Source organism: Salmo salar, chromosome 07 (genome assembly GCF_965601325.2).
Source record: "Salmo salar chromosome 07, fSalSal1, whole genome shotgun sequence".
Classification (NCBI taxonomy): domain Eukaryota; kingdom Metazoa; phylum Chordata; class Actinopteri; order Salmoniformes; family Salmonidae; genus Salmo; species Salmo salar.
This window is the reverse complement of record NC_138297.1, coordinates 54,916,047-54,943,599: the sequence shown is the minus strand read 5'-3', so window position 1 is coordinate 54,943,599 and position 27,553 is coordinate 54,916,047. Positions and strand designations below refer to the sequence as shown.

The following is a 27,553-nucleotide window of genomic DNA, read 5'->3' as shown; positions in this document are numbered from 1 at the left end:
CGGTTGCCCCCTGTGACTCTGTATCGGTTCCCCCCTGTATATAGTTTCGCTATTGTTATTTTACTGCTGCTCTTTAATTACTTGTTACTTTTATCTCTTATTCTTATCCGTATTTTTTAAAGCTGTGTTGTTGGTTAGGGCTCTCGTAAGTAAGCATTTCTCTGTAAGGTCTACATCTGTTGTATTCGGCGCATGTGACTAGTAACATTTGATTTGATTTGCTGGTTGAAGATGATGTGGTTTCAAGTGAGAACATAAATAACTAAGCAATGACATTTAGGTCTGATAGTTTTCAAAGAAACTGTGAATCTTTATTTTTATCTATTTATCAAAGCATTAAAGCAAACATTCCTACAGTATCTAATAGTAATAAAACAGAACACATCACATCTAACACTGATACAACCTCAGTCTACAGAGAGGATTGATACATGAACTCAAGCAAAGCCCTCTGTTAGTTTACATGTCAGTGATCAATAAGACAGAGAACATCTGATCTCAGAACAGAGTCAAAGCAGAGGAACCAGCAGCCTCTCTCCACAGGGGTGAGTGACTGAGGGGTCCTACCCAGAACAGTCAGCCCTCCTCAAGGTCTTGGTGACTGGAGTCTGGGATTTCTGCTGGGCTTCACAGGTCACCTCTCCTGCCTTGGTCCACTCCTGGCCAGTGAGAGTCAGAATGCTGCTCCAGCTGTATAGACCATCCTTCTCCTGGACCTCGGTACTGTCCTCCTGCTTCTGGCTGGTCCCGTCCACTTTCCAGCTCAAGGTCCAGTCTGAGGGGAAGCCCTTGTTGGCCAGACACGTCAGTGTGGCTGTTGTTGTACTGGACAGTTCCTCACTAGAAGGGGGCAGGACGGTGAGGGTGGGGGCACTGTTACCTGGAACAAACAGAACACATCAACTAAGTAACTACATCAAGTACAGCTACAGTAAGAGATTATCTTCAGCAAAGTACACATCAAAATAAAGTGAATTGGAAATGCCCTCTAAATAGGAATGTAGAAGTTAGATTGTTTAAAAGATGTGGAGAAAACACTAAAGTAATATGATACAGCAGATTTATGAACCAAACAAGTATAAAGTGGTTAAATAACTAGTTACTAGTCATATGGTGTCAGTTATACATGTTATACAGATATTGTTTAGGAATGGATCTGATCAGAATAACCTAGTCATATTCATAGTATTTTCATCACATATCACCCATGTTGGATTATGAAGTCAGTTACAACCATAATTGAGAACCTTTGTCTTCACACTAACAGTGAAGTCTACCATGAATACAATGCAACAATGAGGAATACTATATACAATACTATTAGTTATCATACCAGAATTAGGAGTGATATTCTGCAATTATACAAATCAGATATTCAAATAAACCTACAATTTATCATTTTGATTCAATAAATATTTATTTGAAAGAAGGCTCAGTCAAAATCTAAATTTAACCAAATATATTTGAGTTAAAGATAATAAAAATATAAATATAAAATCTCACACAAACAGTAATACACAATGCAACAACTATATTCCATATTATTAAATAGTTATCATACTAGAACTAGCCTCTGCAATCCATCAAACCACACATTTAACTAAACACCTACATTTGAACATGTTAATTAAATAACATTTCATTTGAAAGAAGGCTTAGTCAAAAGTAATAGAAAAAAAATGTAGGTAGTAAAATATGTAAAATCGCAATATTTTCATGGAGACGGAGTTTCACAAAGTAAAATACCCCAAAACATAATCTGAAAGAAATATCAAAGAGCTTGTTACTTACTTCCAACATCAAGTCTGGTGCCGCTACCAAAAGTGTACCACAGTGATACAATCCCTATTACTGCTGGTACAAAAACCTCCTGCATGTTTGGCAAGCTTAATTTCTTTAGACTGTGGTTCAAATAATGAACTCCGCTATAGTATGAATACATTTCAGAAATGATTTAATCAACTGAATTAGAAATAAAGTGTTTTTCATTTTGATTTCCTTAACATTGACCAAACCTGACTTTTTCTTGTACATTTCCTACTACTGTAGGTGCAGTATGTTAATTCATACAACTAATCTAAAATGTAGGCTAATGACTTTCATAGTTTAAAGGCAGGTCAAATTTAATTAGATGTAATAACATTCATATTCAAATTGGCGATAGTATGTGTAGGCCTTGTGTATTTTGTTCAATTCATTTAAAAAAGTGACTTTGAGAAATCCTCAATATCAAGGCAAAATGTATAGAGATATTGAAACACGACATCAAAAGATTAATAAAATAGTTAATTTTGTTCTTTACTTACTTCCAACATCAAGTCTGGTGCCACTACCAAAAGTCCTCCACAGTGATACAATCACTATTACTGCTGGTACAAAAACCTCCTGAAGATTGGGGAAGCTGAATTTCTTTAGACTGTGGTTCAAAAAATTAACTCCACTATGGTATGAATACTTTACAGAAATGATTTAATCTACTCAATTTGAAATAATGTTTTTCATTTAGTTTTCCTTAACATTGAACAGAAACCTAGTTTACTACGTTTCTTACAAGGCGCAGTATGTTTATTCATACACCCAATCTAAGATATAGGCTAATCACTTTAATCTTTAGAAAATATAGGTCAAATTTGATTAGATGTAATAACATGTATATTAAAATTGGCCATAGTACGTGAAAGGCCTTGTGTATTTTAAAAAATATCATAAAAAACGTTTTTTTTTTTTTTTATCCTCAATATGAAGACAAAATTAATAGAGATACTGACTCACGACATCAAAAGGTGAATAAAATGGTACATTTTGTTGTTTACTTACTTCCAACATCAAGTCTGGTGCCACTACCAAAAGTCCTCCACAGTGATACAATCACTATTACTGCTGGTACAAAAACCTCCTGAAGATTGGGGTAGCTGAATTTCTTTAGACTGTGGCTCAAATAATTAACTCTACTATGGTATGAATACTTTTCTGAAATGATTTAATCTATTCAATTTTAAATAAAGTGTTTTTTATTTGGTTTTCCTTAACACTGAGCAGAAACCTACTGTTTACTATATATTTCCTACAAGGTGCAGTATGTTTATTCATACAACTAATCTAAGATGTAGGCTAATCACTTTAATCTTTAGAAAATGTTGGTCAAATTTGATTAGATGTAATAACATGTATATTAAAATTGGCCATAGTACGTGTAGGCCTTGTGTATTTTTCAAAATATCATAAAAAAACGTGGTTGTTTTTTAAATCCTCAATATCAAGACAAAATTAATAGAGATATTGACTCACGACATCAAAAGGTGAATAAAACGGTACATTTTGTTGTTTACTTACTTCCAACATCAAGTCTGGTGCCACTACCAAAAGTCCACCACAGTGATACAATCCATATTACTGCTGGTACAAAAACCTCTCTGTGTTGTGATGCTGCAGCTGTTACAGTGAAGATCACTCATACAGACTCATAATCAACACAAATACCATTTAACATTTTCCAGGTAGAACAAACACTTCATATAAGCTGTTTATAAATAATACAAATATGAATTGTATCTTAAATCCAGATAGTAGTATTTTTCCTTCCTCTGTGTATCAGGTGTTCTCCTAGTCTGGAGGTACAGTCCAGCATTAGATCAGTGTTGCTAGTATTCCTCCATATTGTCCATATGAAAGGCAACAGCAGCAGCAGTAGTGATAGTGATCCATGTTGTATATTCCTTTATTAAACATGTTGATCTCAGATTTAACAGTGGTGGTAAAGTCACAGAGGACAGACAACACTACCAGAGGAATCCTACCTGCTTTAGTTTAGAGAAGTGTTCACTAACTGATTAGAGGAACTTACATCAGAGACCAAGCATGAGTGAACAGACAGTTCATTATATCTGATCATCATCAGAATCAAAATATAATGGTGGTGTGACATAAAAGTTGCCATACATTAGTTATCCAAGTATACAGTTGCTGTTTGATTTTATAAAAGGGGCAGTAGGTAGCTAGCGGTTAGAGTGTTGGGCCAGTATCTGAAAGGTCACGATTTTGAATATCTGGGTCGACAAGGTACCTTGAGCATGGCACTGCAGACCCTGGTCTCAAACCTACTCTCCAAGGATGACTCAAGGGGAGTTGGGATATGCAAAAAAACACATTTACAATTCACACATGGCCATAAAACACAAGTGTACATGTTTGAAATAGGACAAATTTAAGCACCCACCTAATTATTATAAAAGAAAGCTCAACCAAGCCAAAATATATTCTGATGGGATACTACTTGGAACCTGAAATAGATTTGAAACATTAATTTGCATAATGCATCTTCCCTGCTGCTCTAAGAGCATTTATATCCCTGTGAGTTTAACACTTCATGACTGAGAGCTGTCCTTCATGACAACAGAACCCACAACAACCATGACTTTTATCACCATCTTCATCTGGACACTTGCTTTCTGCTTTCAAGGTTAACATTTTCAGAATGTTTTGTTGAAAATGAATTCAATCTACACCGTCGACATGTCTATCAATGTTACTATTTCTATTCAGAATTATGAATTACTGTATGTAGTATTTCATTTATATAAACTTTTTTATTCTCTGTTTCAGAATCCAGAGGACAGATCACTGTGACTCAGACTCCTACAGTGAAAGCTGTTGTCTCAGGACAGACAGTCTCTCTGAACTGTAAAACCAGCAGTGATGTGCATGCTAATGTCTATGTAGCCTGGTACCAGCAGAAACCTGGAGGAGCTCCTGAACTCCTTATTTACACAGCTACATCACTTCAGTCTGGGACTCCATCTAGATTCAGTGGTAGTGGATCTGGGAGTGACTTCACTCTGACCATCAGTGGAGTCCAGGCTGAAGATGCAGGAGATTACTACTGTCAGAGTTACCACTACATCAATAGTAAAGATGTGTTCACACAGTGATACAGAGACGTACAAAAACCTCCCTCAGTCAGACTGCACAGTGACTGTACTTCTACAGCTGGGACCTACTGCAGGTGCTGAGGGGGAAGAGACAGTGACATGGAACGCTGATCAGTAGAGGATGTCAACTTTGAGTATGTTTACAAAGCATAATTCAGATCACATGTTCCCCATCATCCTCATCATACTTGTGAATAATTGTCATGGTTGTGAAGTTCACTTCTAAAAGTTACATGAAGTTTTAAAACACACATTACCTGTTCATAATCAGAGTCAGATCCACAGATGTAAAAAAGAAACAATTGTGACTTTGCATCAGCCCCATAATTCGAATCCCTATATGAACCTCACAACCAAATATGTGATGTGATCATCTAGCATTATATTGCCTGATTTGATGAGCAGGTTACTGACTGTTACATCTGTGACTGAGACATGATGCTGAGCTCAAACATGAAACATGTTTGAATAATATATGTTTTATCTGTCATTAATTATGTGATGGAATATCTGTTATTGTAACTTCCCTGAATCCACCATAGAGGTTAAAACCAGTACACTCCCTCATATCTGTCCCAGTCCAGGGTATTTCAGGCTGTGAAACTGTTAAACTTCTAGACTGGTAGCTGTGGGAGTGAAACTGAGATTTACATAGACAGGACTGGGTGGTTCTGCTTGTTCCAGAATAGAGCAGCACTGTCACCAGATGTTCACTCTGTTCCCAGGGGTTTGGAGGTATAGAAGACTCTATGACAATCGTGAAGCTGTGATACTGGTTATATTATGTGGATCTTGTAAAACAAATTTAGCTTAATGTAGGTGTGATCACATTGGTGAGAGTCCAAGATATCGATCAAATGTTCAATAACATTAGCTTACTGTCTTTATGAGTCTATAAATCAAGCAGGTAAAAAACTGTCCAAGAAAAAATGAATAAGGAGTACCATCTACTGCATGTGTCTAGACCTCTCCTGTTAATCTGTTAACATTGTAGAAAACTAGACCTCTCCTGTTAATCTGTTAACATTGTAGTATCTAGACCTCTGCTGTTAATCTGTTAACATTGTAGTATCTAGACCTCTCCTGTTAATCTGTTAACATTGTAGTATCTAGATCTCTGCTGTTAATCTGTTAACATTGTAGTATCTAGACCTCTCCTGTTAATCTGTTAACATTGTAGTATCTAGACCTCTCCTGTTAATCTGTTAACATTGTAGTATCTAGACCTCTGCTGTTAATCTGTTAACATTGTAGTATCTAGACTTCTCCTGTTAATCTGTTAACATTGTAGTATCTAGATCTCTGCTGTTAATCTGTTAACATTGCAGTATCTAGACCTCTCATGTTAATCTGTTAACATTGTAGTATCTAGACTTCTCCTGTTAATCTGTTAACATTGTAGCATCTAGACCTCTGCTGTTAATCTGTTAACATTGTAGTATCTAGACCTCTGCTGTTAATCTGTTAACATTATAGTATCTAGACCTCTCCTGTTAATCTGTTAACATTGTAGTATCTAGACCTCTCCTGTTAATCTGTTAACATTGTAGTATCTAGACCTCTGCTGTTAATCTGTTAACATTGTAGTATCTTGTGTTAGTATGAACTACTGGTTAATGACAATGTGGTTTCAAGTGAGAACATAAATAACTAAGCAACGACATTTAGGTCTGATCGTTTTAAAATAAACTGTGAAATAGGCTTTATGAATCTGTTAACATTGTAGTATCTAGACCTCTGCTGTTAATCTGTTAACATTGTAGTATCTAGACCTCTCCTGTTCATCTGTTAACATTGTAGTATCTAGACCTCTGCTGTTAATCTGTTAACATTGTAGTATCTAGACCTCTGCTGTTAATCTGTTAACATTGTAGTATCTAGACCTCTCCTGTTAATCTGTTAACATTGTAGTATCTAGACCTCTCCTGTTAATCTGTTAACATTGTAGTATCTAGACCTCTGCTGTTAATGTGTTAACATTGTAGTATCTAGACCTCTCCTGTTAATCTGTTAACATTGTAGTATCTAGACCTCTCCTGTTAATCTGTTAACATTGTAGTATCTAGACCTCTGCTGTTAATGTGTTAACATTGTAGTATCTAGACCTCTCCTGTTAATCTGTTAACATTGTAGTATCTAGACCTCTGCTGTTAATGTGTTAACATTGTAGTATCTAGACCTCTCCTGTTAATCTGTTAACATTGTAGTATCTAGACCTCTCCTGTTAATCTGTTACCATTGTAGTATCTACACCTCTCCTGTTAATCTGTTAACATTGTAGTATCTAGACCTCTGCTGTTAATGTGTTAACATTGTAGTATCTAGACCTCTCCTGTTAATCTGTTAACATTGTAGTATCTAGACCTCTCCTGTTAATCTGTTACCATTGTAGTATCTACACCTCTCCTGTTAATGTGTTAACATTGTAGTATCTAGACTTATCCTGGTGTTATTCTTGTTATAATATGAACTAGTGGTTGAAGATGTGGTTTCAAGTGAGAACATAAACAACTAAGCAATGACATTTAGGTCTGATAGTTTTCAAAGAAACTGTGAATCAGGCTTTATTAATACATTTCTATACCATTCAACAACATTTAAGACTGCAGTGTAATTATTAAAAGAGACAACAAAAATATTTGTTCCAAAGGGAAATCTTTATTTTCATCAGTTCATCAAAGCATTAAAGCAAACATTCCTACAGTATCTAATAGTAATAAAACAGAACACATCACATCTAACACTGATACAACCTCAGTCTACAGAGAGGATTGATACATGAACTCAAGCAAAGCCCCCTGTTAGTCTACATGTCAGTGATCAATAAGACAGAGAACATCTGATCTCAGAACAGAGTCAAAGCAGAGGAACCAGCAGCCTCTCTCCACAGGGGTGAGTGACTGAGGGGTCCTACCCAGAACAGTCAGCCCTCCTCAAGGTCTTGGTGACTGGAGTCTGGGAATTCTGCTGGGCTTCACAGGTCACCTCTCCTGCCTTGGTCCACTCCTGGCCAGTGAGAGTCAGGGTGCTGCTCCAGCTGTACAGGCCATCCTTCTCCAGGACCCCGGGACTGGTCTTCTGGTTCTTGCTGGTCCCGTCCACTTTCCAGCTCATGGTCCAGTCTGAGGGGAAGCCCTTGTTGGCCAGACACGTCAGTGTGGCTGTTGTTGTACTGGACAGTTCCTCACTAGAGGGGGGCAGGACGGTGAGGGAGGGGGCACTGTTACCTGGAACAAACAGAACACATCAACTAAGTAACTACATCAAGTACAGCTACAGCAAGGGATTATCTTCAGCAAAGTACACATCAAAATAAAGTGAAGTGGAAATGCCCTCTAAATAGGAATGTAGAAGTTAGATTGTTTAGAATATGTGGAGAAAACACTAAAGTAATATGATACAGCAGATTTATGAACCAAACAAGTTTAAAGTGGTTAAATAACTAGTTACTAGTCATATGGTGTCAGTTATACATGTTATACAGATATTGTTTAGGAATGGATCTGATCAGAATAACCTAGTCATATTCATAGTATTTTCATCACATATCAACCATGTTAGATTATGAAGTCAGTTACAACCATAACTGAGAACCTTTGTCTTCACACTAACAGTGAAGTCTACCATGAATACAATGCAACAATGATGAATATTATATGCAATACTGTTAAATAGTTATTTACCAGAATTAAGTTATGGTCCGCAATCATACAAACCAGACATAAATAAACATACAATTTATCATTTTGATTCAATAAAATGTTGTTTGAAAGAAGGCTCAGTCAAAAGCAAAATTTAACCAAAAATATTTAAGAGTGAAAGTTCTAAAATCTGACACTAACAGTAATACACAATGCAACAACTATATCCAATATTTGTAAATAGTTATCATACCAGAATTATACTCTGCAATCCATCAAACCAGACATATAAATAAACACCTACCTTTTAACATTTTGGTTAAATAAAATGTTATTTGAGAGAAGGCTTCGTCGAAAGTAGTAGAAAAATATTTTCATGGAGACAGAGTTTAAGAAAGTAAAATACAAAAAAATGTAATCAGAAAGAAATAACAAGAGAGCTTGTTACTTACTTCCAACATCAAGTCTGGTGCCGCTACCAAAAGTGTACCACAGTGATACAATCCCTATTACTGCTGGTACAAAAACCTCCTGACCATTGGGCAAGCTGAATTTCTTTAGACTGTGGTTCAAAAAATTAACTCCACTATGGTATGAATACTTTACAGAAATGATTTAATCTACTCAGTTTGAAATAGTGTTTTTAATTTAGTTTTCCTTAACATTGAACAGAAACCTACTTTACTACGTTTCTTACAAGGCGCAGTATGTTTATTCATACACCTCATCTAAGATGTAGGCTAATCACTTTAATCTTTAAAAAATATAGCTCAAATTTGATTAGATGTAATAACACGTTTATTAAAATTGGCCATAGTACGTGAAAGGCCTTGTGTATTTTAAAAAATATCATAAAAAACGTTTTTTTATTTTTTTATCCTCAATATGAAGACAAAATTAATAGAGATACTGACTCACGACATCAAAAGGTGAATAAAACGGTACATTTTGTTGTTTACTTACTTCCAACATCAAGTCTGGTGCCACTACCAAAAGTCCACCACAGTGATACAATCCATATTACTGCTGGTACAAAAACCTCTCTGTGTTGTGATGCTGCAGCTGTTACAGTGAAGATCACTCATACAGACTCATAATCAACACTAATAGACTTTAACATCTTCCAGGTAGAACAAACACTTCATATAAGCTGTTTATAAATAATACAAATATGAATTGTATCTTAAATCCAGATAGTAGTATTTTTCCTTCCTCTGTGTATCAGGTGTTCTCCTAGTCTGGAGGTACAGTCCAGCATTAGATCAGTGTTGCTAGTATTCCTCCATATTGTCCATATGAAAGACAACAGCAGCAGCAGTAGTGATAGTGATCCATGTTGTATATTCCTTTATTAAACATGTTGATCTCAGATTTAACAGTGGTGGTAAAGTCACAGAGGACAGACAACACTACCAGAGGAATCCTACCAGCTTTAGTTTAGAGAAGTGTTCACTAACTGATTAGAGGAACTTACATGAGAGACCAAGCATGAGTGAACAGACAGTTCATTATATCTGATCATCATCAGAATAACAATATAATGGTGGTGTGACATAAAAGTTGCCATACATTAGTTATCCAAGTAAACAGTTGCTGTTTGATGTTATAAAAGGGGCAGTAGGTAGCTAGCGGTTAGAGTGTTGGGCCAGTAACTGAAAGGTCACGATTTTGAATATCTGGGTCGACAAGGTGAAAAATGTGTTATATGGGTCGATAAGGTGAAAAATGTGTTGATGTACAGTGAGGGAAAAAAGTATTTGATCCCCTGCTGATTTTGTACGTTTGCCCACTGACAAAGAAATGATCTGTCTACAATTTTAATGGTAGGTTTATTTGAACAGTGTAACAACAAAAATAACAACAAAAAAATCCAGAAAAACGCATGTCAAAAATGTTATAAAATGATTTGTATTTTTATGAGGGAAATAAGTATTTGACCCCTCTGCAAAACATGACTTAGTACTTGGTGGCAAAACCCTTGTTGGCAATCACAGAGGTCAGATGTTTCTTGTAGTTGGCCACCAGGTTTGCACACTTCTCAGGAGGGATTTTGTCCCACTCCTCTTTGCAGATCTTCTCCAAAGTCATAAAGGTTTCGAGGCTGACGTTTGGCAACTCAAACCTTCAGCTCCCTCCACAGATTTTCTATGGGATTAAGGTCTGGAGACTGGCTAGGCCACTCTAGGACCTTAATGTGCTTCTTCTTGAGCAACTCCTTTGTTGCCTTGGCCGTGTGTTTTGGGTCATTGTCATGCTGGAATACCCATCCACGACCCATTTTCAATGCCCTGGCTGAGGGAAGGAGGTTCTCACCCAAGATTTGACGGTACATGGCCCTGTCCATCGTCCATTTGATGCGGTGAAGTTGTCTGGTCCCTTTAGCAGAAAACACACCCCCAAAGCATAATGTTTCCACATCCATGTTTGACGGTGGGGATGGTATTCTTGGGGTCATAGGCAGCATTCCTCCTCCTCCAAACATGGCGAGTTGAGTTGATGCCAAATAGCTCCATTTTGGTCTCATCTGACCACAACACTTTCACCCAGTTGTCCTCTGAATCTGAATAGATGTTCATTGGCAAACTTCAGACGGGCATGTATATGTGCTTTCTTGAGCAGGGAGACCTTGCGGGCGCTGCAGGATTTCAGTCCTTCACGGCGTAGTGTGTTACCAATTGTTTTCTTGGTGACTATGGTCCCAGCTGCCTTGAGATCATTGTCAAGATCCTCCCGTGTAGTTCTGGGCTGATTCCTCACCGTTCTCATGATCACCTTACAGTGAAATGCTTACTTACAAGCCCTTAACCAACAATGCAGTTTAATTTTTTTAATAAATAAAATAGAAAATAACAAATAATTAAGGAGCAACAATAAAATAACTGTAGTGATGCTATATACATGGGTACCGGTACAGAGTCAATGTGCGGGGGCACCGGTTAGTTGAGGTAATTGAGGTAGTATGTACATGTAGGTAGAAGTAAAGTGACTATGCGTGGATAATAAACAGAGAGTAGCAGCAGTGTAAAAATGGGGGTGGGGGGAATAATGCAAATAGTCCGGGTAGCTTCGATACCGCTTGTCATGAGGAAGCAGAAAGAACAGTCTATGACTAGGATGGATGAAGTCTTTGGCAATTTTTTGGGCCTTCCTCTAACACTGCCTGGTATAGAGGTCCTGGATGGCAGGAAGTTTGGCCCCAGTGATGTACTGGGCCGTAAGCACTACCCTCTGTAGTGCCTTGCGGTCGTAGGACGAGCAGTTGCCATACAACCAGTCAAGATGCTCTCGATGGTGCAGTTGTAGAACTTTTTGAGGATCTGAGGACCCATGCCAAATCTATTTAGTCTCCTGATGGGGAATAGGCATTGTTATGCCCTCTTCATGACTGTCTTGGTGTGTTTGGAACATGATAGTTTGTTTGTCTCAACCTGCTCCACTGCAGCCCCGTCGATGAGAATGCTGGTGTGCTCTGTCCTCCTTTTCCTGTAGTCCACAATCATCTCCTTTGTCTTGATCACGTTGAGGGAGAGGTTGTTATCCTGGCACCACACGGCCAGGTCTCTGACCTCCTCCCTATTGGCTGTCTCATCGTTGTCAATGATCAGGCTGTTGTGTCGTCAGCAAACTTAATTCTGGTGTTGGAGTCGTGCTTGGCCATACAGTCATGGGTGAACAGGGAGTACAGCTGGGGACTGAGCATGCACCCCTTAGGTGCCCCTGTGTTGAGTATCAGCGTGGCAGATGTGTTGTTACCTACCCTTACCACCTGGGGGCGGCACATCAGGAAGTCCAGGATCCAGTTGCAGAGGGAGTTGTTTAGTCCCAGGTTCCTTAGCATAGTGATGAGCTTCAAGGGCACTATGGGGTTGAACGCTGAGCTGTAGTCAGTGAATAGCATTCTCACATAGGTGTTCCTTTTGTCCAGGGGGGAAAGGGCAGTGTGGAGTGCAATGGAGATTGCATCATCTGTGGATCTGTTGGGGCGGTATGCAAATTGGAGTGGGTCTAGGGTTTCTGGGATGATGGTGTTGATGTGAGCCATGACCAGCCATTCAAAGCTTCAGGCGTGAGTGCTACGGCTTGGTAGTAATTTAGGCAGGTTATCTTGGTGTTCTTGGGCACAGGAACCATGGAGGTCTGCTTGAAACATGCTGGTATTACAGACTCGGTCAGGGACAGGTTGAAAATGTCAGTGAAGATACTTGCCAGTTGGTCAGCGCATGCTTGGAGTACACGTCCTGCTAATCCATCTGGCCCTGCGGCCTTGGGAATGTTGACCTGTTTAACCTGTTAGGGCTAGGGGGCAGCATTTGCACGTCTGGATAAAAAAAATGTACCCGATTTAATCTGGTTACTAATCCTACCCAGTAACTAGAATATGCATATACTTATTATATATGGATAGAAAACACTCTAAAGTTTCTAAAACTGTTTGAATGGTGTCTGTGAGTATAACAGAACTCATTTGGCAGGCAAAACCCTGAGACATTTTCTGACAGGAAGTGAATACCTGATGTGTTGTATTACCTTTAAACCTATCCCATTGAAAAACACAGGGGCTGAGGAATATTTTGGCACTTCCTATTGCTTCCACTAGATGTCACCAGCCTTTACAAAGTGTTTTGAGTCTTCTGGAGGGAAATCTGACCGAACAAGAGCCATGGAACGATGATGTCCCATTAGACACCTGGCGCGCGAGTTGATGTTGGGTACCCTCGTTCCAATACGTTATAAAAGAGTATGCATTCGTCCACCTTGAATATTATTCATGTTCTGGTTAAAAAAGGCCCTAATGATTTATGCTATACAACGTTTGACATGTTTGAACGAACGTAAATATATTTTTTCCCCTCGTTCATGACGAGAAGTCCGGCTGGCTTAGATCATGTGCTAACAAGACGGAGATTTTTGGACATAAATGATGAGCTTTTTTGAACAAAACTACATTCGTTATGGACCTGTGATACCTGGAAGTGACATCTGATGAAGAGAATCAAAGGTAATGGATTATTTACATAGTATTTTCGATTTTAGATCTCACCAACATGACGTCTAGTCTGTATCGCAACGCGTATTTTTCTGGGCGCAGTGCTCAGATTATTGCAAAGTGTGATTTCCCAGTAAGGTTATTTTTAAATCTGGCAAGTTGATTGTGTTCAAGAGATGTAAATCTATAATTCTTTAAATGACAATATAATATTTTACCAATGTTTTCTAATTTTAATTATTTAATTTGTGACGCTGACTTGACTGCCGGTTATTGGAGGGAAACGATTTCCTCAACATCAATGCCATAGTAAAACGCTGTTTTTGGATATAAATATGAACTTGATAGAACTAAAAATGCATGCATTGTCTAACATAATGTCCTAGGAGTGTCATCTGATGGAGATTGTAAAAGGTTAGTGCATCATTTTAGCTGGTTTTATGGTTTTGGTGACCCTGTCTTTGACTTGACAAAACATTACACACAACTCTTGTAAATGTACTGTCCTAACATACTCTAAATTTATGCTTTCGCCGTAAAACCTTTTTGAAATCGTAAAACGTGGTTAGATTAAGGAGATGTTTATCTTTCAAAGGGTGTAAAATAGTTGTATGTTTGAAAGATTTGAATTTTGACATTTATTTGGATTCAAATTTGCCGCTCTTGAAATGCACCTGCTGTTGATGGAGTGCACCACGGGTGGCACGCTAGCGTCCCACCTAGCCCATAGAGGTTAAAGGTCTTACTCACATCAGCTATGGAGAGTGTGATCACACATTTGTGTGTAACAGCTGATGCTCTCATGCATGCTTCAGTGTTGCTTGCCTCGAAGCGAGCATAGAAGTTATGTAGCTCGTCTGGTACGCTCGTGTCGCTGGGCACCTCTCGGCTGTGCTTCCCAATGTAGTCTATAATAGTTTGCAAGCCCTGCCACATCCGACGAGCATCCCCAGCCACTAGGAGCGCCGTCTCTGGATGAGCATTTTCTCTTTTGCTTATGGCCTTATACAAATCGTTGAGTGCCGTCTTAGTGCCAGCATCCGTTTGTGGTGGTAACTACTACTATAATAAAATCATTTTAGGAATTAAACATTGTAAATATATATGTTATTGCAAGAAACTGTTTAGCAGTGTGAGTTCTGACAGCAGATCTTAGAGGTTAATTATCAAATGTCACTAATTATTCTCACTGGTATTGGTGTTACAGTATAACAGGATCATACAGTTGCAGAAATGATTGCAAAGTATTTGTTGGATCAGATGCCCCTTTAACCCGGTTTGAAAACATGAGATTAGCTATATGCTAAATAATGAAAGAAGCTGATTGATATAAATTACTATGAAATGTGCTGCCTATTCATGAGACAGTGATCACTGGAATCATGATTAAATCAACTTGTTTTGTTTTTATTTTTTATCAAAACAGGCTTTATTTGAACTCAATAGGAAAGAACATATGGACTATTTAATCTCAAAATGACATCATTTATCACACATCACTACAGCTGTAACATTCAGCTCAAAAAACACAAATGTTTTCTTCAATAGCGCCACGTGGGAACTCTCTAGTCCTCGATAATGGGTTCTCCTGTCTCTAGACACTACAGTGACTTCTCCGGAAGGCTGCCGAATCACTGGTATCGTTGTTGGCAACCCTGCAGGTGTACACCCCTCCCTCTTCCCAGCGTGCCTTGCTCAGGGTCAGGATGCTGAAGCGGCTGCTCTTCTCTTCTTCTGTGGTGGTCAGGACCCCCCCATCACCTCCTCCCCGTCCACCTCCCAACTCACCATTGCCCCCTGTGGGGAGTAGCCGCTAGAGGAGAGCTGCTCAGAGGACGGGGGAGCAAAGACACTGTGGGTCTGACAGACGGACCAGCTGGAGGAGAGAAGAGAGGAGAGGGTCAGCTACTACTCTATAACATTAAGAGAGGAGAGGAGAGGGTCAGTTACTACTACTACTCTATAACATTAGGAGAGGAGGAAAGAGAAGAGACACTGTTTTATCAGTGAACAAAACCATTTCAGATCAACAATACACACTGGATAAACAATTTGCTACAGTACAGAGAACAACTGAGAATAATGAAAAACAATCTATGAAGATAAAGGTAAACGAAAAAACTCTGGATGAATTTTTAGACAAAACAATCCATCAGATAAATGTATGTTACATTCATGCTCTACAGTTTATTACATTAAGCACAACAAAACACTAGGAGCGGGTTTCATGGACACAGATGAAGCTGTCTCCTAGACTAAAAATCACTTTTATACAGTCTGCATACAGTATAATTTAATATTCACAATTTTAAACAAGACATGAAATCTCCATCTTCATTTATGTCAAAGCTACTCTGAGATACAATCCCAAAATTACCACAAAATACTATTAAAAACTATAGATGAGGTTCACCTTTAAACTGTCAGTGTTAACATCTACTATGAATGCAATACAAAGTGTTGGTTTTATTATAGGAATAGGAGTAGCTACATCTCAACAGAACAATGAGCTGACATTCAAAACTGAATATCAAAATGTGCTCTTTTTGTCACGACTTCTACTGAAGTTGATGCCCCTCCTTGTTCGGGTGGTGTTCGGCGGTCGACGTCACCGGCCTTCTAGCCACCATTGATCAGTTTTTCATTTTCCATTGGTTTTGTCTGGTCTCTTTATACACCTGTTTCATATCCCAGTAATTATATGTTGTGTATTTAACCCTCTGCTTCCCCTCATTTCCCTGTCGGTGATTGTTTGTTTGTTATGTACGCGTTGTTTCTGTATCGGTGTGTGACGGGTTATTGTTTTACCCGGATTCTTTTTCTACGTCGGTTTTGGAAATAAATATTCCATTTTTAAACCACTCTGTTTTCTCCTGCGCCTGACTTCCCTGCCACCTACATACACGGACTATGACATCTTTTTGTCACACACTGATCTGTTTCACCTGTCATTGTGATTGTCTCCACCCCCCACCAGGTGTTGCCCATCTTCCCCATTATCCCCTGTGTATTTATTCCTGTGTTCTCTGTTTGTCTGTTGCCAATTCGTCTGGTTTGTTAAGTCAAACAGTGTTTTTGTCTCTCAGCTCCTGCTTTTCCCAGTCTCTCTTTTTCTCGCCCTCCTTGTTTTTACCCTTGCCTGTCCTGACTCTGAGCCCGACTGCCTGACCACTCTGCCTGTCCCTGAGCCTGCCTGCTTACCTGTACCTTTGCCCCACCTCCGGATTATTGACCTCTGCCTACCCTGAGCCTGCCTGCCGACCTGTACCTTTGCCCCACCTCCGGATTATTGACCTCTGCCTACCCTGAGCCTGACTGCCATCTGGTACCGTTGCCCCACCTCTGGTTTACTGACCCCTACCTGCCCTGACCTGTCTATTGCCTGCCCCTGTTGAATTATTAAACCATTGTTAATTCGATGTTGTCTGTATCTGGGTCTTACCTTCATACCTGATACATTTAATCACATGTTAGAATGCTTATGGTTTTATTGCCAAATGAACATGGTGGTATGTGAACAATTCTCTCACTTCGGTAACTCTGAGCTCTAAAAATCTACCAATCTGTCCACACAATTCTCTAAAAAGATATAGTCTAAAAGTCTTTCCTCTGGAGAAGATGATAACATCTCAAAACATTACATTTACATTACATTACATTTAAGTCATTTAGCAGACGCTCTTATCCAGAGCGACTTACAAATTGGTGCATTCACCTTATGATATCCAGTGGAACAACCACTTTACAATAGTGCATCTAAATCTTTTAGGGGGGGGGGGGGGGGGGGTTAGAAGGATTACTTTATCCTATCCTAGGTATTCCTTAAAGAGGTGGGGTTTCAGGTGTCTCCGGAAGGTGGTGATTGACTCCACTGTCCTAGCGTCGTGAGGGAGCTTGTTCCACCATTGGGGTGCCAAAGCAGCGAACAGTTTTGACTGGGCTGAGCGGGAACTGTGCTTCCTCAGAGGTAGGGGGGCCAGCAGGCCAGAGGTGGATGAACGCAGTGCCCTTGTTTGGGTGTAGGGCCTGATCAGAGCCTGAAGGTATGGAGGTGCCGTTCCCTTCACAGCTCCGTAGGCAATCACCATGGTCTTGTAGCGGATGCGAGCTTCAACTGGAAGCCAGTGGAGAGAGCGGAGGAGCGGGGTGACGTGAGAGAACTTGGGAAGGTTGAACACCAGACGGGCTGCGGCGTTCTGGATGAGTTGTAGGGGTTTAATGGCACAGGCAGGGAGCCCAGCCAACAGCGAGTTGCAGTAATCCAGACGGGAGATGACAAGTGCCTGGATTAGGACCTGCGCCGCTTCCTGTGTGAGGCAGGGTCGTACTCTGCGAATGTTGTAGAGCATGAACCTACAGGATCGGGTCACCGCCTTGATGTTAGTGGAGAACGACAGGGTGTTGTCCAGGATCATGCCAAGGTTCTTAGCACTCTGGGAGGAGGACACAAGGGAGTTGTCAACCGTGATGGCGAGATCATGGAACGGGCAGTCCTTCCCCGGGAGGAAGAGCAGCTCCGTCTTGCCGAGGTTCAGCTTGAGGTGGTGATCCGTCATCCACACTGATATGTCTGACAGACATGCAGAGATGCGATTCGCCGCCTGGTTATCAGAAGGGGGAAAGGAGAAGATTAATTGTGTGTCGTCTGCATAGCAATGATAGGAGAGACCATGTGAGGATATGACAGAGCCAAGTGACTTGGTGTATAGCGAGAATAGGAGAGGGCCTAGAACAGAGCCCTGGGGGACACCAGTGGTGAGAGCGCATGGTGCGGAGACAGATTCTCGCCACGCCACCTGGTAGGAGCGACCTGTCAGGTAGGACGCAATCCAAGCGTGGGCCGCGCCGGAGATGCCCAACTCGGAGAGGGTGGAGAGGAGGATCTGATGGTTCACAGTATCAAAGGCAGCAGATAGGTCTAGAAGGATGAGAGCAGAGGAGAGAGAGTTAGCTTTAGCAGTGCGGAGAGCCTCCGTGACACAGAGAAGAGCAGTCTCAGTTGAATGCCCAGTCTTGAAACCTGACTGATTAGGATCAAGAAGGTCATTCTGAGAGATAGCAGGAGAGCTGGCCAAGGACGGCACGTTCAAGAGTTTTGGAGAGAAAAGAAAGAAGGGATACTGGTCTGTAGTTGTTGACATCGGAGGGATCGAGTGTAGGTTTTTTCAGAAGGGGTGCAACTCTCGCTCTCTTGAAGACGGAAGGGACGTAGCCAGCGGTCAAGGATGAGTTGATGAGCGAGGTGAGGAAGGGGAGAAGGTCTCCGGAAATGGTCTGGAGAAGAGAGGAGGGGATAGGGTCAAGTGGGCAGGTTGTTGGGCGGCCGGCCGTCACAAGACGCGAGATTTCATCTGGAGAGAGAGGGGAGAAAGAGGTCAAAGCACAGGGTAGGGCAGTGTGAGCAGGACCAGCGGTGTCGTTTGACTTAGCAAACGAGGATCGGATATCGTCAACCTTCTTTTCAAAATGGTTGACGAAGTCATCCGCAGAGAGGGAGGGGGGGGGGGGGGGGAGGGGGAGGAGGATTCAGGAGGGAGGAGAACGTAGCAAAGAGCTTCCTAGGGTTAGAGGCAGATGCTTGGAATTTAGAGTGGTAGAAAGTGGCTTTAGCAGCAGAGACAGAAGAGGAGAATGTAGAGAGGAGGGAGTGAAAGGATGCCAGGTCCGCAGGTGAGGCGAGTTTTCCTCCATTTCCGCTCGGCTGCCCGGAGCCCTATTCTGTGAGCTCGTAGTGAGTCGTCGAGCCACGGAGCAGGAGGGGAGGACCGAGCCGGCCTGGAGGATAGGGGACAGAGAAAATCAAAGGATGCAGAAAGGGAGGAGAGGAGGGTTGAGGAGGCAGAATCAGGAGATAGGTTGGAGAAGGTTTGAGCAGAGGGAAGAGATGATAGGATGGAAGAGGAGAGAGTAGTGGGAGAGAGAGAGCGAAGGTTGGGACGGCGCAATAGCATCCGAGTAGGGGCAGAGTGAGAAGTGTTGGATGAGAGCAAGAGGGAAAAGGATACAAGGTAGTGGTCGGAGATTTGGAGGGGAGTTGCAATGAGATTAGTGGAAGAACAGCATCTAGTAAAGATGAGGTCAAGCGTATTGCCTGCCTTGTGAGTAGGGGGGGAAGGGGAGAGGGTGAGGTCAAAAGAGGAGAGGAGTGGAAAGAAGGAGGCAGAGAGGAATGAGTCAAAGGTAGACGTGGGGAGGTTAAAGTCACCCAGAACTGTGAGAGGTGAGCCATCCTCAGGAAAGGAACTTATCAAGGCGTCAAGCTCATTGATGAACTCTCCAAGGGAACCTGGAGGGCGATAAATGATAAGGATGTTAAGCTTGAAAGGGCTGGTAACTGTGACAGCATGGAATTCAAATGAGGAGATAGACAGATGGGTCAGGGGAGAAAGAGAGAATGTCCACTTGGGAGAGATGAGGATTCCAGTGCCACCACCCCGCTGGCTCGATGCTCTAGGGGTATGCGAGAACACGTGGGCAGACGAAGAGAGAGCAGTAGGAGTAGCAGTGTTATCTGTGGTAATCCATGTTTCCGTCAGCGCCAGAAAGTCTAGGGACTGGAGGGTAGCATAGGCTGAGATGAACTCAGCCTTGTTGGCTGCAGACCGGCAGTTCCAGAGGCTGCCGGAGACCTGGAACTCCACGTGGGTCGTGCGCGCTGGGACCACCAGGTTAGAGTGGCAGCGGCCACGCGGTGTGAAGCGTTTGTATGGCCTGTGCAGAGGGGAGAGAACAGGGATAGACAGACACATAGTTGACAAGCTACAGAAGTGTTGTTTCTTGTATTATTGTCTCTTGTGTCTTTAGAGAACTGTTTCACTTTGATATCCTTTTTCTTCTGTCCTGATGATGATTCAACTGTGTTTAATGAGAGAGAAAATACAAACATGGACTTTCTTCTCAGTACCAGTTTTGTACAACTTCCAAAAGTCCACCACAGTGATCCATTCTGGTGAAGTCTCTGTACAAAAACCTCCTTCACACAAGAGTGAGAACCTTCATACACAGTTCACTCTCAGTACCACCCTGATAGTACTGAAATACTAGTATAATACAGTAGAGACTGATAGTACTGGGTTATGAGTATAGTAAGGGAATTCTGCCCTATGTGCACACAAGGGACCATAGGAAAACTTATTTGATCAGAGGTTAGTTTTTTTAATAAGGATTGCACGCCCTTAACTTTAATACCATATAAGCTAATAATTAATAGTTGCTAATACAAAGATGTCTCTGCTAGGTAGAGTTCAGTTTATTGTTATTTTTAGTTAGTTTCCCAATCCTTCTTCCTCCTATTGCTATCATGTGCCAGCAGAAGTAAGACTGGAACATAGTATCAACAGGAACTGAAAGTATAGTTTCAACACACAGACATCTGACTTTTGTACAGTTGACCTCTTCATGCACTTACAAAGTCTCTACCACTGATTCTTAATCTGAAGCTAAAGCAAAGCATGAATCATTGTACTTTTGTAATAACAGGTGTTCCTATAATGTACAGATATTATAAAATTCCTTTCAGTATTATCCACTGAAGAATGCATATAAATACGTTTTTATCTTAGAACACTGATTTACATTATAAGGTATTGAAAACATGATCAAATAATCTCTGTTTAATTATAACTTCGTAGCCTGGTACCACCAGAAACCTGGAGGAGCTCCTAACCTCCTGATTTACTATGCTTCAACACTTCAGTCTGGGACTCCATCTACATTCAGTGGTAGTGATTCTCATAGTGACTTCTTCACTCTGAACATCAATGGAGTCCAGGCTGAAGATGCAGGAGATTACTACTGTCAGAGTTACCACTACATCAATAGTAAATATGTGTTCACACAGTGATACAGAGCCATACAAAAACCTCCCTCAGTCAGACTGCACACTTATATCAGTTAGCAGGATGGCCGTCCTTAACTTTGAGGTCAAAGACTCACTGGTACATTTGTCTATGAGGACATTTTAGGGCAGCTGACAATATATTTAAGAACTTTACTCACACTGCAGAGTCATGGACATTACTGACTGAGATAACATAACTGTATTTTATATAATGTCCCTGTAGAAAAAGCCCATGGAGTTGGTGGAATAATCCTTTAATTCATTGCCACTTACTCAGCTGGGCCAGGGGCACTTTAATTACGTCAGGTGGAAATGTCCGACAGATCTCCACTCCATAAAAGGAGGAAATCACCATCGCCTGATCGCGCTGCTTTCTCTTCCTTCACTCTGTAAAATCCAGAAGTTCTGTGCGTCCATGAATCCACGTAAGTCCACCGACTCTGTTACCTTTCATCTGAACTATCTGTTGCGATCGGGAGAGTGGGCCATCAGTTGTTGTTTGAAGTTATTATCACGTGGCTTGGAGCGCACGCTTCAAACATTTTGTCTAATGTGAATGGTCAATGATTCCGGCCCTACGGATCATAATAGGACAATTATGCAATTGGTATAGTTAATATGTAATGAAATTCTGTGTACACATGAAGACACTTGAAAGGGTGAAATAAGAAAGTAATTGTTTGTTGAACTGATCGGCTCTGATATCCAACTAATGGCGATTTATAGATTGAATAACCGATCACTGTTTGTATTATTCTTTCATGATTTATGATAAATAGTTACGAGCCTAAATTACTCACCGACGATTCCTATTGACTTATTAATTAACTGGATTGTTGAATTCCCTAAATGATGTTAACAATGAATGATTGTTATGATTAGATGTTTGTGATGATGGATTTGATTGGATACACGTTATTCTGTTTCCTTTGTTATGGAGCACAGACTACTCAGTAAATATACCACTTTATGGTTAAAGGAATTCCTGCCTCAGTCTCATCCATTCCTCTATCACCTGACCCGTGACCACCTGTTCACCCTCACTGTCAGTCATCCTACCTGTCCAGCTACCCACACAGATTCCACTAATCTTTCAATGGTCCTTCAAGCCGGATGATGACGGAACCAAAGACAGGTGGAAAGGAAATGAAGGGGGAGAATGAGGAATTGTCTCCACTGGAAGGAGGGATAAAGGAAGAGAGAGCAGCGGAGGGAAAGGTCCTGGAACAACGAAAAGGTCCAGGAGCTAAGCCTAAAGTAACAAAGGCTTCATCCTCAACCATCAGTAGTACCAGGAGAACCAGGCAAGCACCTGGTTATCTTAAGGATTATGTTGTTGAGTTTCCCACATCCAAGGGCAAGCCCACCAGAGTTCAAATTGGTGATGGATCAGCTGTACGTTTCAGCCATCAACCATCCCCTCTGGACCAAGGACCAGAAACTGCTTTGGGACGGGAAAGTGGTCTACAGGAAGAACCTATGGAGGAGGTAACTCCCACTGCACAGGTCGACCAACTTCCTGAGACCGGCTCCGCTCACCCCTTAACTGAAGGGAAATCATCGAGGCACTCTAGACGGAGTGAGAGTTCGACCAGTGGATACCCCTTTGGATGTGGCCATGGCAGCCGCCATTCACTAGCCCTCAGCGAATCACAGACCGCTGTCCTACAAGAGAGGATGAAACTATTAGCGTTGGAGGAAATTGCGCGTCAGATTGAGGAGGAACGACAGGCTGACGAACGATGTCACCTATTGGATGTGCAAGCCCGTAGAGCTCTACAGGAAAGGGAATTCATTGCCAAGGACCTGGCACAGCAGCGACGGCACCGTCAAGCAAGAAGGGATTTGGAGGAGGCACGGGTGGTCTCATCCTTCCTGGAGAGGAACGAACAGGGAGCTGACCTGACCACCATTCCAGATGGACCTGACCTGTCTGCCTTTCTTTCCCAATCTGCCCCTCTGGTACAGCATGGCACACAGTCCCCGGAGGCTCCAAGGTCAACAGCCAACACGGAGCACGGGGGACAGACCACTCCGCAAACGCCCTCTATGCCAGTGACAGAAGTTAGCTTTCCTCCATCTGGACAAAGCATCACTCCTTCGCCTTCCCGCCAATTACCAACCATGGCAAATCATTCTTCTCGTCCAGGGCCTGGACCAGGCCAGTCCTCAGACGGCAGGTGGGAGGGCTCTCACCCAATTCCGGCTGCCACCCATGGAGGGTCTGGGACAGTAGGGGACAGGCCCAATGAGGCCACAGTGGGCTCATCAGAAGTCCCGGGTTTATCCTTCACGCAACCAGAAGATGGAGCCAACATTATGAAACTGCTAGTAGCCTCAGCCTATGGAATTCCCAGACCCAAACTGCCATACTTTGAGAGCGGAAAGGAGAGTGAATTTGTCCTTTTGGAAATGGCATTGGAGAGCCTACTGGGTATTCACAGTCATCTGTCAGAACGCTACAAGTACCTAGTACTAATGGATCACTTGCGGTTTCCCAGTGCTGGCCCAATCCTTTATGCACTCCGCAATACCATACACTGCCTCTCTCCAGGCCCTGAAAGCGAGATATGGTGAGCCACGCCAGCTAGTCCAGAATGAACTAAACAACATCCTGAACATGTCTCCAATTAAAATGGGAGACCATGCTGCCTTCCAAGAGTTCTCCCTGGCTGTCCAATCCCTGACCTCGATGCTCCAATCCATTGAAGGAGAAGACGGGAACGAGCTGAAATGTGGCTCCCACGTGGACAGGCTTCTTAGCAAGCTTTCAGCGTCCCTCAGAGACAGTTTCGTTGAACATTGTTTGAACAAAGGCATCCTGAAAGAGGGCTTGAGAAGCACCTATGCTCTCAGAGACCTGGCCGCATGGTTGCAGGTGAAAGCGAGGGCGAAGAGCATCGCTCACCAGGCCACAATCTCAGCCATAGTCTACGGGGGAAGGAAGGAGTTTGAACGCCAGGAGGGACAGAAAAGGCCAACTCCCACTACTATGTACTTAAATAACCCGGGAAGAAGACCCCTCTCAAGAGCAAGAACATCAAATTTCAGCCTTACTGCCCATATTGCAATAGTAAGGGGCACTTCCTTGGCTCATGCCCCAGGGTAAAAAAGCTCACTCAACCTCAATTGAAGGCTTGGATCACTTCAGGCGAGCGATGCTACAAGTGTGCCCGTAGCCATAAGGCGGAGACCTGCACATTGAGGAAACCCTGCAATCGCTGTACGGAAATCCATCTCACAGTGTTGCATGATGTAATTCCCCAAGTACAGAAAGAGCAGAGTATGCTCATTTTAGGAGCTGTAAAGGAGCTCTACCTCGACCAGAAGAACCGGTCTCCAAGGGTCATGTTGAAGGTGGTCAAGGTCACTCTGTGGAGTGGAGGGAGAAGCATTGATACATTCACCGTTCTAGATGATGGGTCTGAACGAACAATCATTCTCCCGGCGGCCACCCGACAGTAAGTGTTCTACAGAAACAATATCCTCATCTCCGAGGATTGCCTCTTCCTAGCCTGGCCAGAGTAGCTCCACTTATCCTGATTGGGTCAGACCAGCCACATCTCGTCACCCCGACTGAGCCTATACGAGCTGGACCAGAAGGCGGGCCCGTTGCTGTCCATACATCCTTGGGTTGGGCTGTGCAAGGTCCAGCCCATTTACTTCTCTCCACCCAAGCTGTACAGTCACAGCAAGTCCTCTTCACCAGAAGCAATCCAGCTCCATCCCCCTGTCCAGCTACTGACCTCCTTCGGAATGTTGAGATGCTATGGAAGATGGACACCTTCTCCAACCGGAAGCTACAGGAGGTCACTCGCTCTAAACAAGACTCCTATGCATTAGACCTCCTGGAGAAGCGCACCACCACCACTGAAATGGATGGTGTTCGGAGGTACGCAACCCCACTGCTACGGGTGCCCAACCATCCTCCTCTGGCAACCACGACGCGGGCTGTACTACCACTATTGCGTGGAACGGAGCGATGCCTGGTGAAGAATCCTGAGCTTGCTGAAGTTCATAACCGAGAGATTCATAACCTTGTAAAGGCAGGCTATGTCACCAAAGTGACAACTCAAGAAGAGGGAAACGCACTCGGCGAATCCTGGTATCTCCATCATCATGTTATCCAGCAACACGGTGGGAAGTACAGACTTGTCTTCAACTGTTCATTCCAAGCTGCTGGTCAAAGCCTGAATGACTGTCTACTCCCCGGACCAATTTTAGGTCCTTCCTTGCTCGGTGTCCTTCTCCGGTTCCGGCAGCACTCTACAGCCATCAGTGGAGACATCAAAGCCATGTTTCATCAGATTCGTCTGCTGCCTTCCGACACTACACTGCTCCGGTTCATATGGCGAGATATGGAACGAGACGCAGAGCCCACAATCTATGAATGGCAAGTACTCCCATTTGGCACCACCTGCAGTCCTTGCTGTGCCATATACGCTCTGCAGAGACACGCACGGGAGCACCCAGACAGTGACCCAGAAGTATGGGATTCAGTGGAAAATGCCTTCTATGTGGATAACTGCTTACAGAGCGTCCCATCCACGGCTGAAGCGAAAGCACTCCTTGACAAAGTATGGAATCTCCTGTCCAAAGGGGGATTTGAGGTCCGACAGTGGGCGAGTAACAGAGCGGAGGTTATCCAGCACCTCCCGCCACAAGCCAGGTCTAGTAGCAGTGAACTATGGCTATCGCAGTCTGGCGCTCACCCACAAGAGCCCACTCTAGGATTGAGATGGAGCTGCATACCGGATACCCTGGGGTACAAGCACCGCTCCGCCCTGAGTACCGAAACCCCCACTCTGCGCACCAGCTATCGGACCCTGGCCAGTCAATACGATCCCCTTGGGTATATTCTGCCATACACAACCCGGGCCAAAGATTTAGTCCAGGACCTGTGGCAGACCAAGAGGGACTGGGATGAACCAATCCACCCGGCTGACCTAGTGGAACGATGGATCTGTTGGGAAACAGAGTTATTGGAGCTGTCTGAAGTCCAAATGCCAAGATGTTATGTACCACCCTGTGCTGACCAACTGGGATCATGCCTGGAACTGCACGTGTTCTGTGACGCTTCAGAGCGAGCTTATGGGGCGGTTTCCTATCTAAGAGTGGAGGATAAGGCAGGCCACATCCATGTATCCTTCGTCATGGCCAGGTCCAGGGTCGCACCCAAGAAGCAGTTGTCAATGCCTAGGCTGGAACTCAGTGCTGCCCTTTCCGGAGCCCAGTTGGCATCAACCTTGCGAGCCGAGCTCACCTTGCCAATCCAAAGGGTCATCTACTGGAGTGATTCAACTACTGTATTGACCTGGCTCAAGTCGGAGTCCTGCAGGTATAAGGTGTTCGTCGGAACTCGCATTGCGGAAATCCGAGACCTAACAGAAGTCCAAGACTGGAGGTATGTTGACAGCGTAAACAATCCTGCTGATGACGTTACTCGTGGTAAAACACTTAAGGAACTGGCTCAACCCCATCGCTGGAGTTTGGGGCCACCATTCTTGTCCCAACCAGAGAACGAGTGGCCGACAGCCCCCAGGCGTGCAGCCCCTTCGCAACCAACTGAAGCTCATGAGTTAAGGAAGTCCACCCAATGCTACAGCATCTCTATGGAACCGACAACAGCTCTCCCTGACATGACACAATCCCAAACCCTGCCGGATCTGATCACCGCCACAAACCAGACCTCAGATGGGGTGGCTTCCATACCCACCTCCCTCGCGGCAGAGACACTACTCCTCCAGCATGCACAAGCAGTTAGCTTCCCTGAGGAGCTAAAAGCTCTGAAAGCCGGTAGGGAGGTGGCTAAGGACAGCCGTCTTCTCTCTCTGGCCCCAGAATATGATCGAATCCTTGGAGTGATCAGAGTCGGAGGGAGGCTGCGCCAAGCAGAAGTTTTGGATCCCGACGCTATCCACCCAATTATCCTTGACTCCAGACACCCTAGTACCAGGCTCCTCATCAAGAGTTATGATGAGTCTTCTCCACCCAGGGCCAGAAAGAGTCTATGGGGAGATGAGGCGGAAGTACTGGATACTTGGAGGACGAGGAGCCATTCGTAAGCACCAATACGCCTGTGTGGAATGTCAGAGATGGCGGGCCAGAGCCACAGTGCCCAAAATGGCAGATTTACCCCCTGCTCGCTTGCGCCTCC

At 43.0% G+C, this 27,553-nt stretch overlaps 1 pseudogene and 1 gene segment (V, D, J or C); both read right to left on the bottom strand.

The window, feature by feature from the left end:
• Positions 1-281: 281 nt before the first annotated feature.
• LOC145879951 (Ig kappa-b4 chain C region pseudogene) lies at positions 282-3,628 on the bottom strand (annotated as a pseudogene). Its single transcript, XR_014392827.1, has 3 exons — positions 3,619-3,628; positions 3,334-3,450; positions 282-880 (listed from the first exon to the last, which is right to left on the bottom strand). The product of XR_014392827.1 is annotated as an Ig kappa-b4 chain C region pseudogene (transcript).
• A 3,938-nt stretch (positions 3,629-7,566) lies between these two features.
• LOC145880052 (Ig kappa-b4 chain C region-like) lies at positions 7,567-9,021 on the bottom strand. The segment is given in 2 exon segments: positions 7,567-8,155; positions 8,874-9,021. Coding segments are annotated over 2 exon segments (327 nt in total).
• Positions 9,022-27,553: the final 18,532 nt, after the last annotated feature.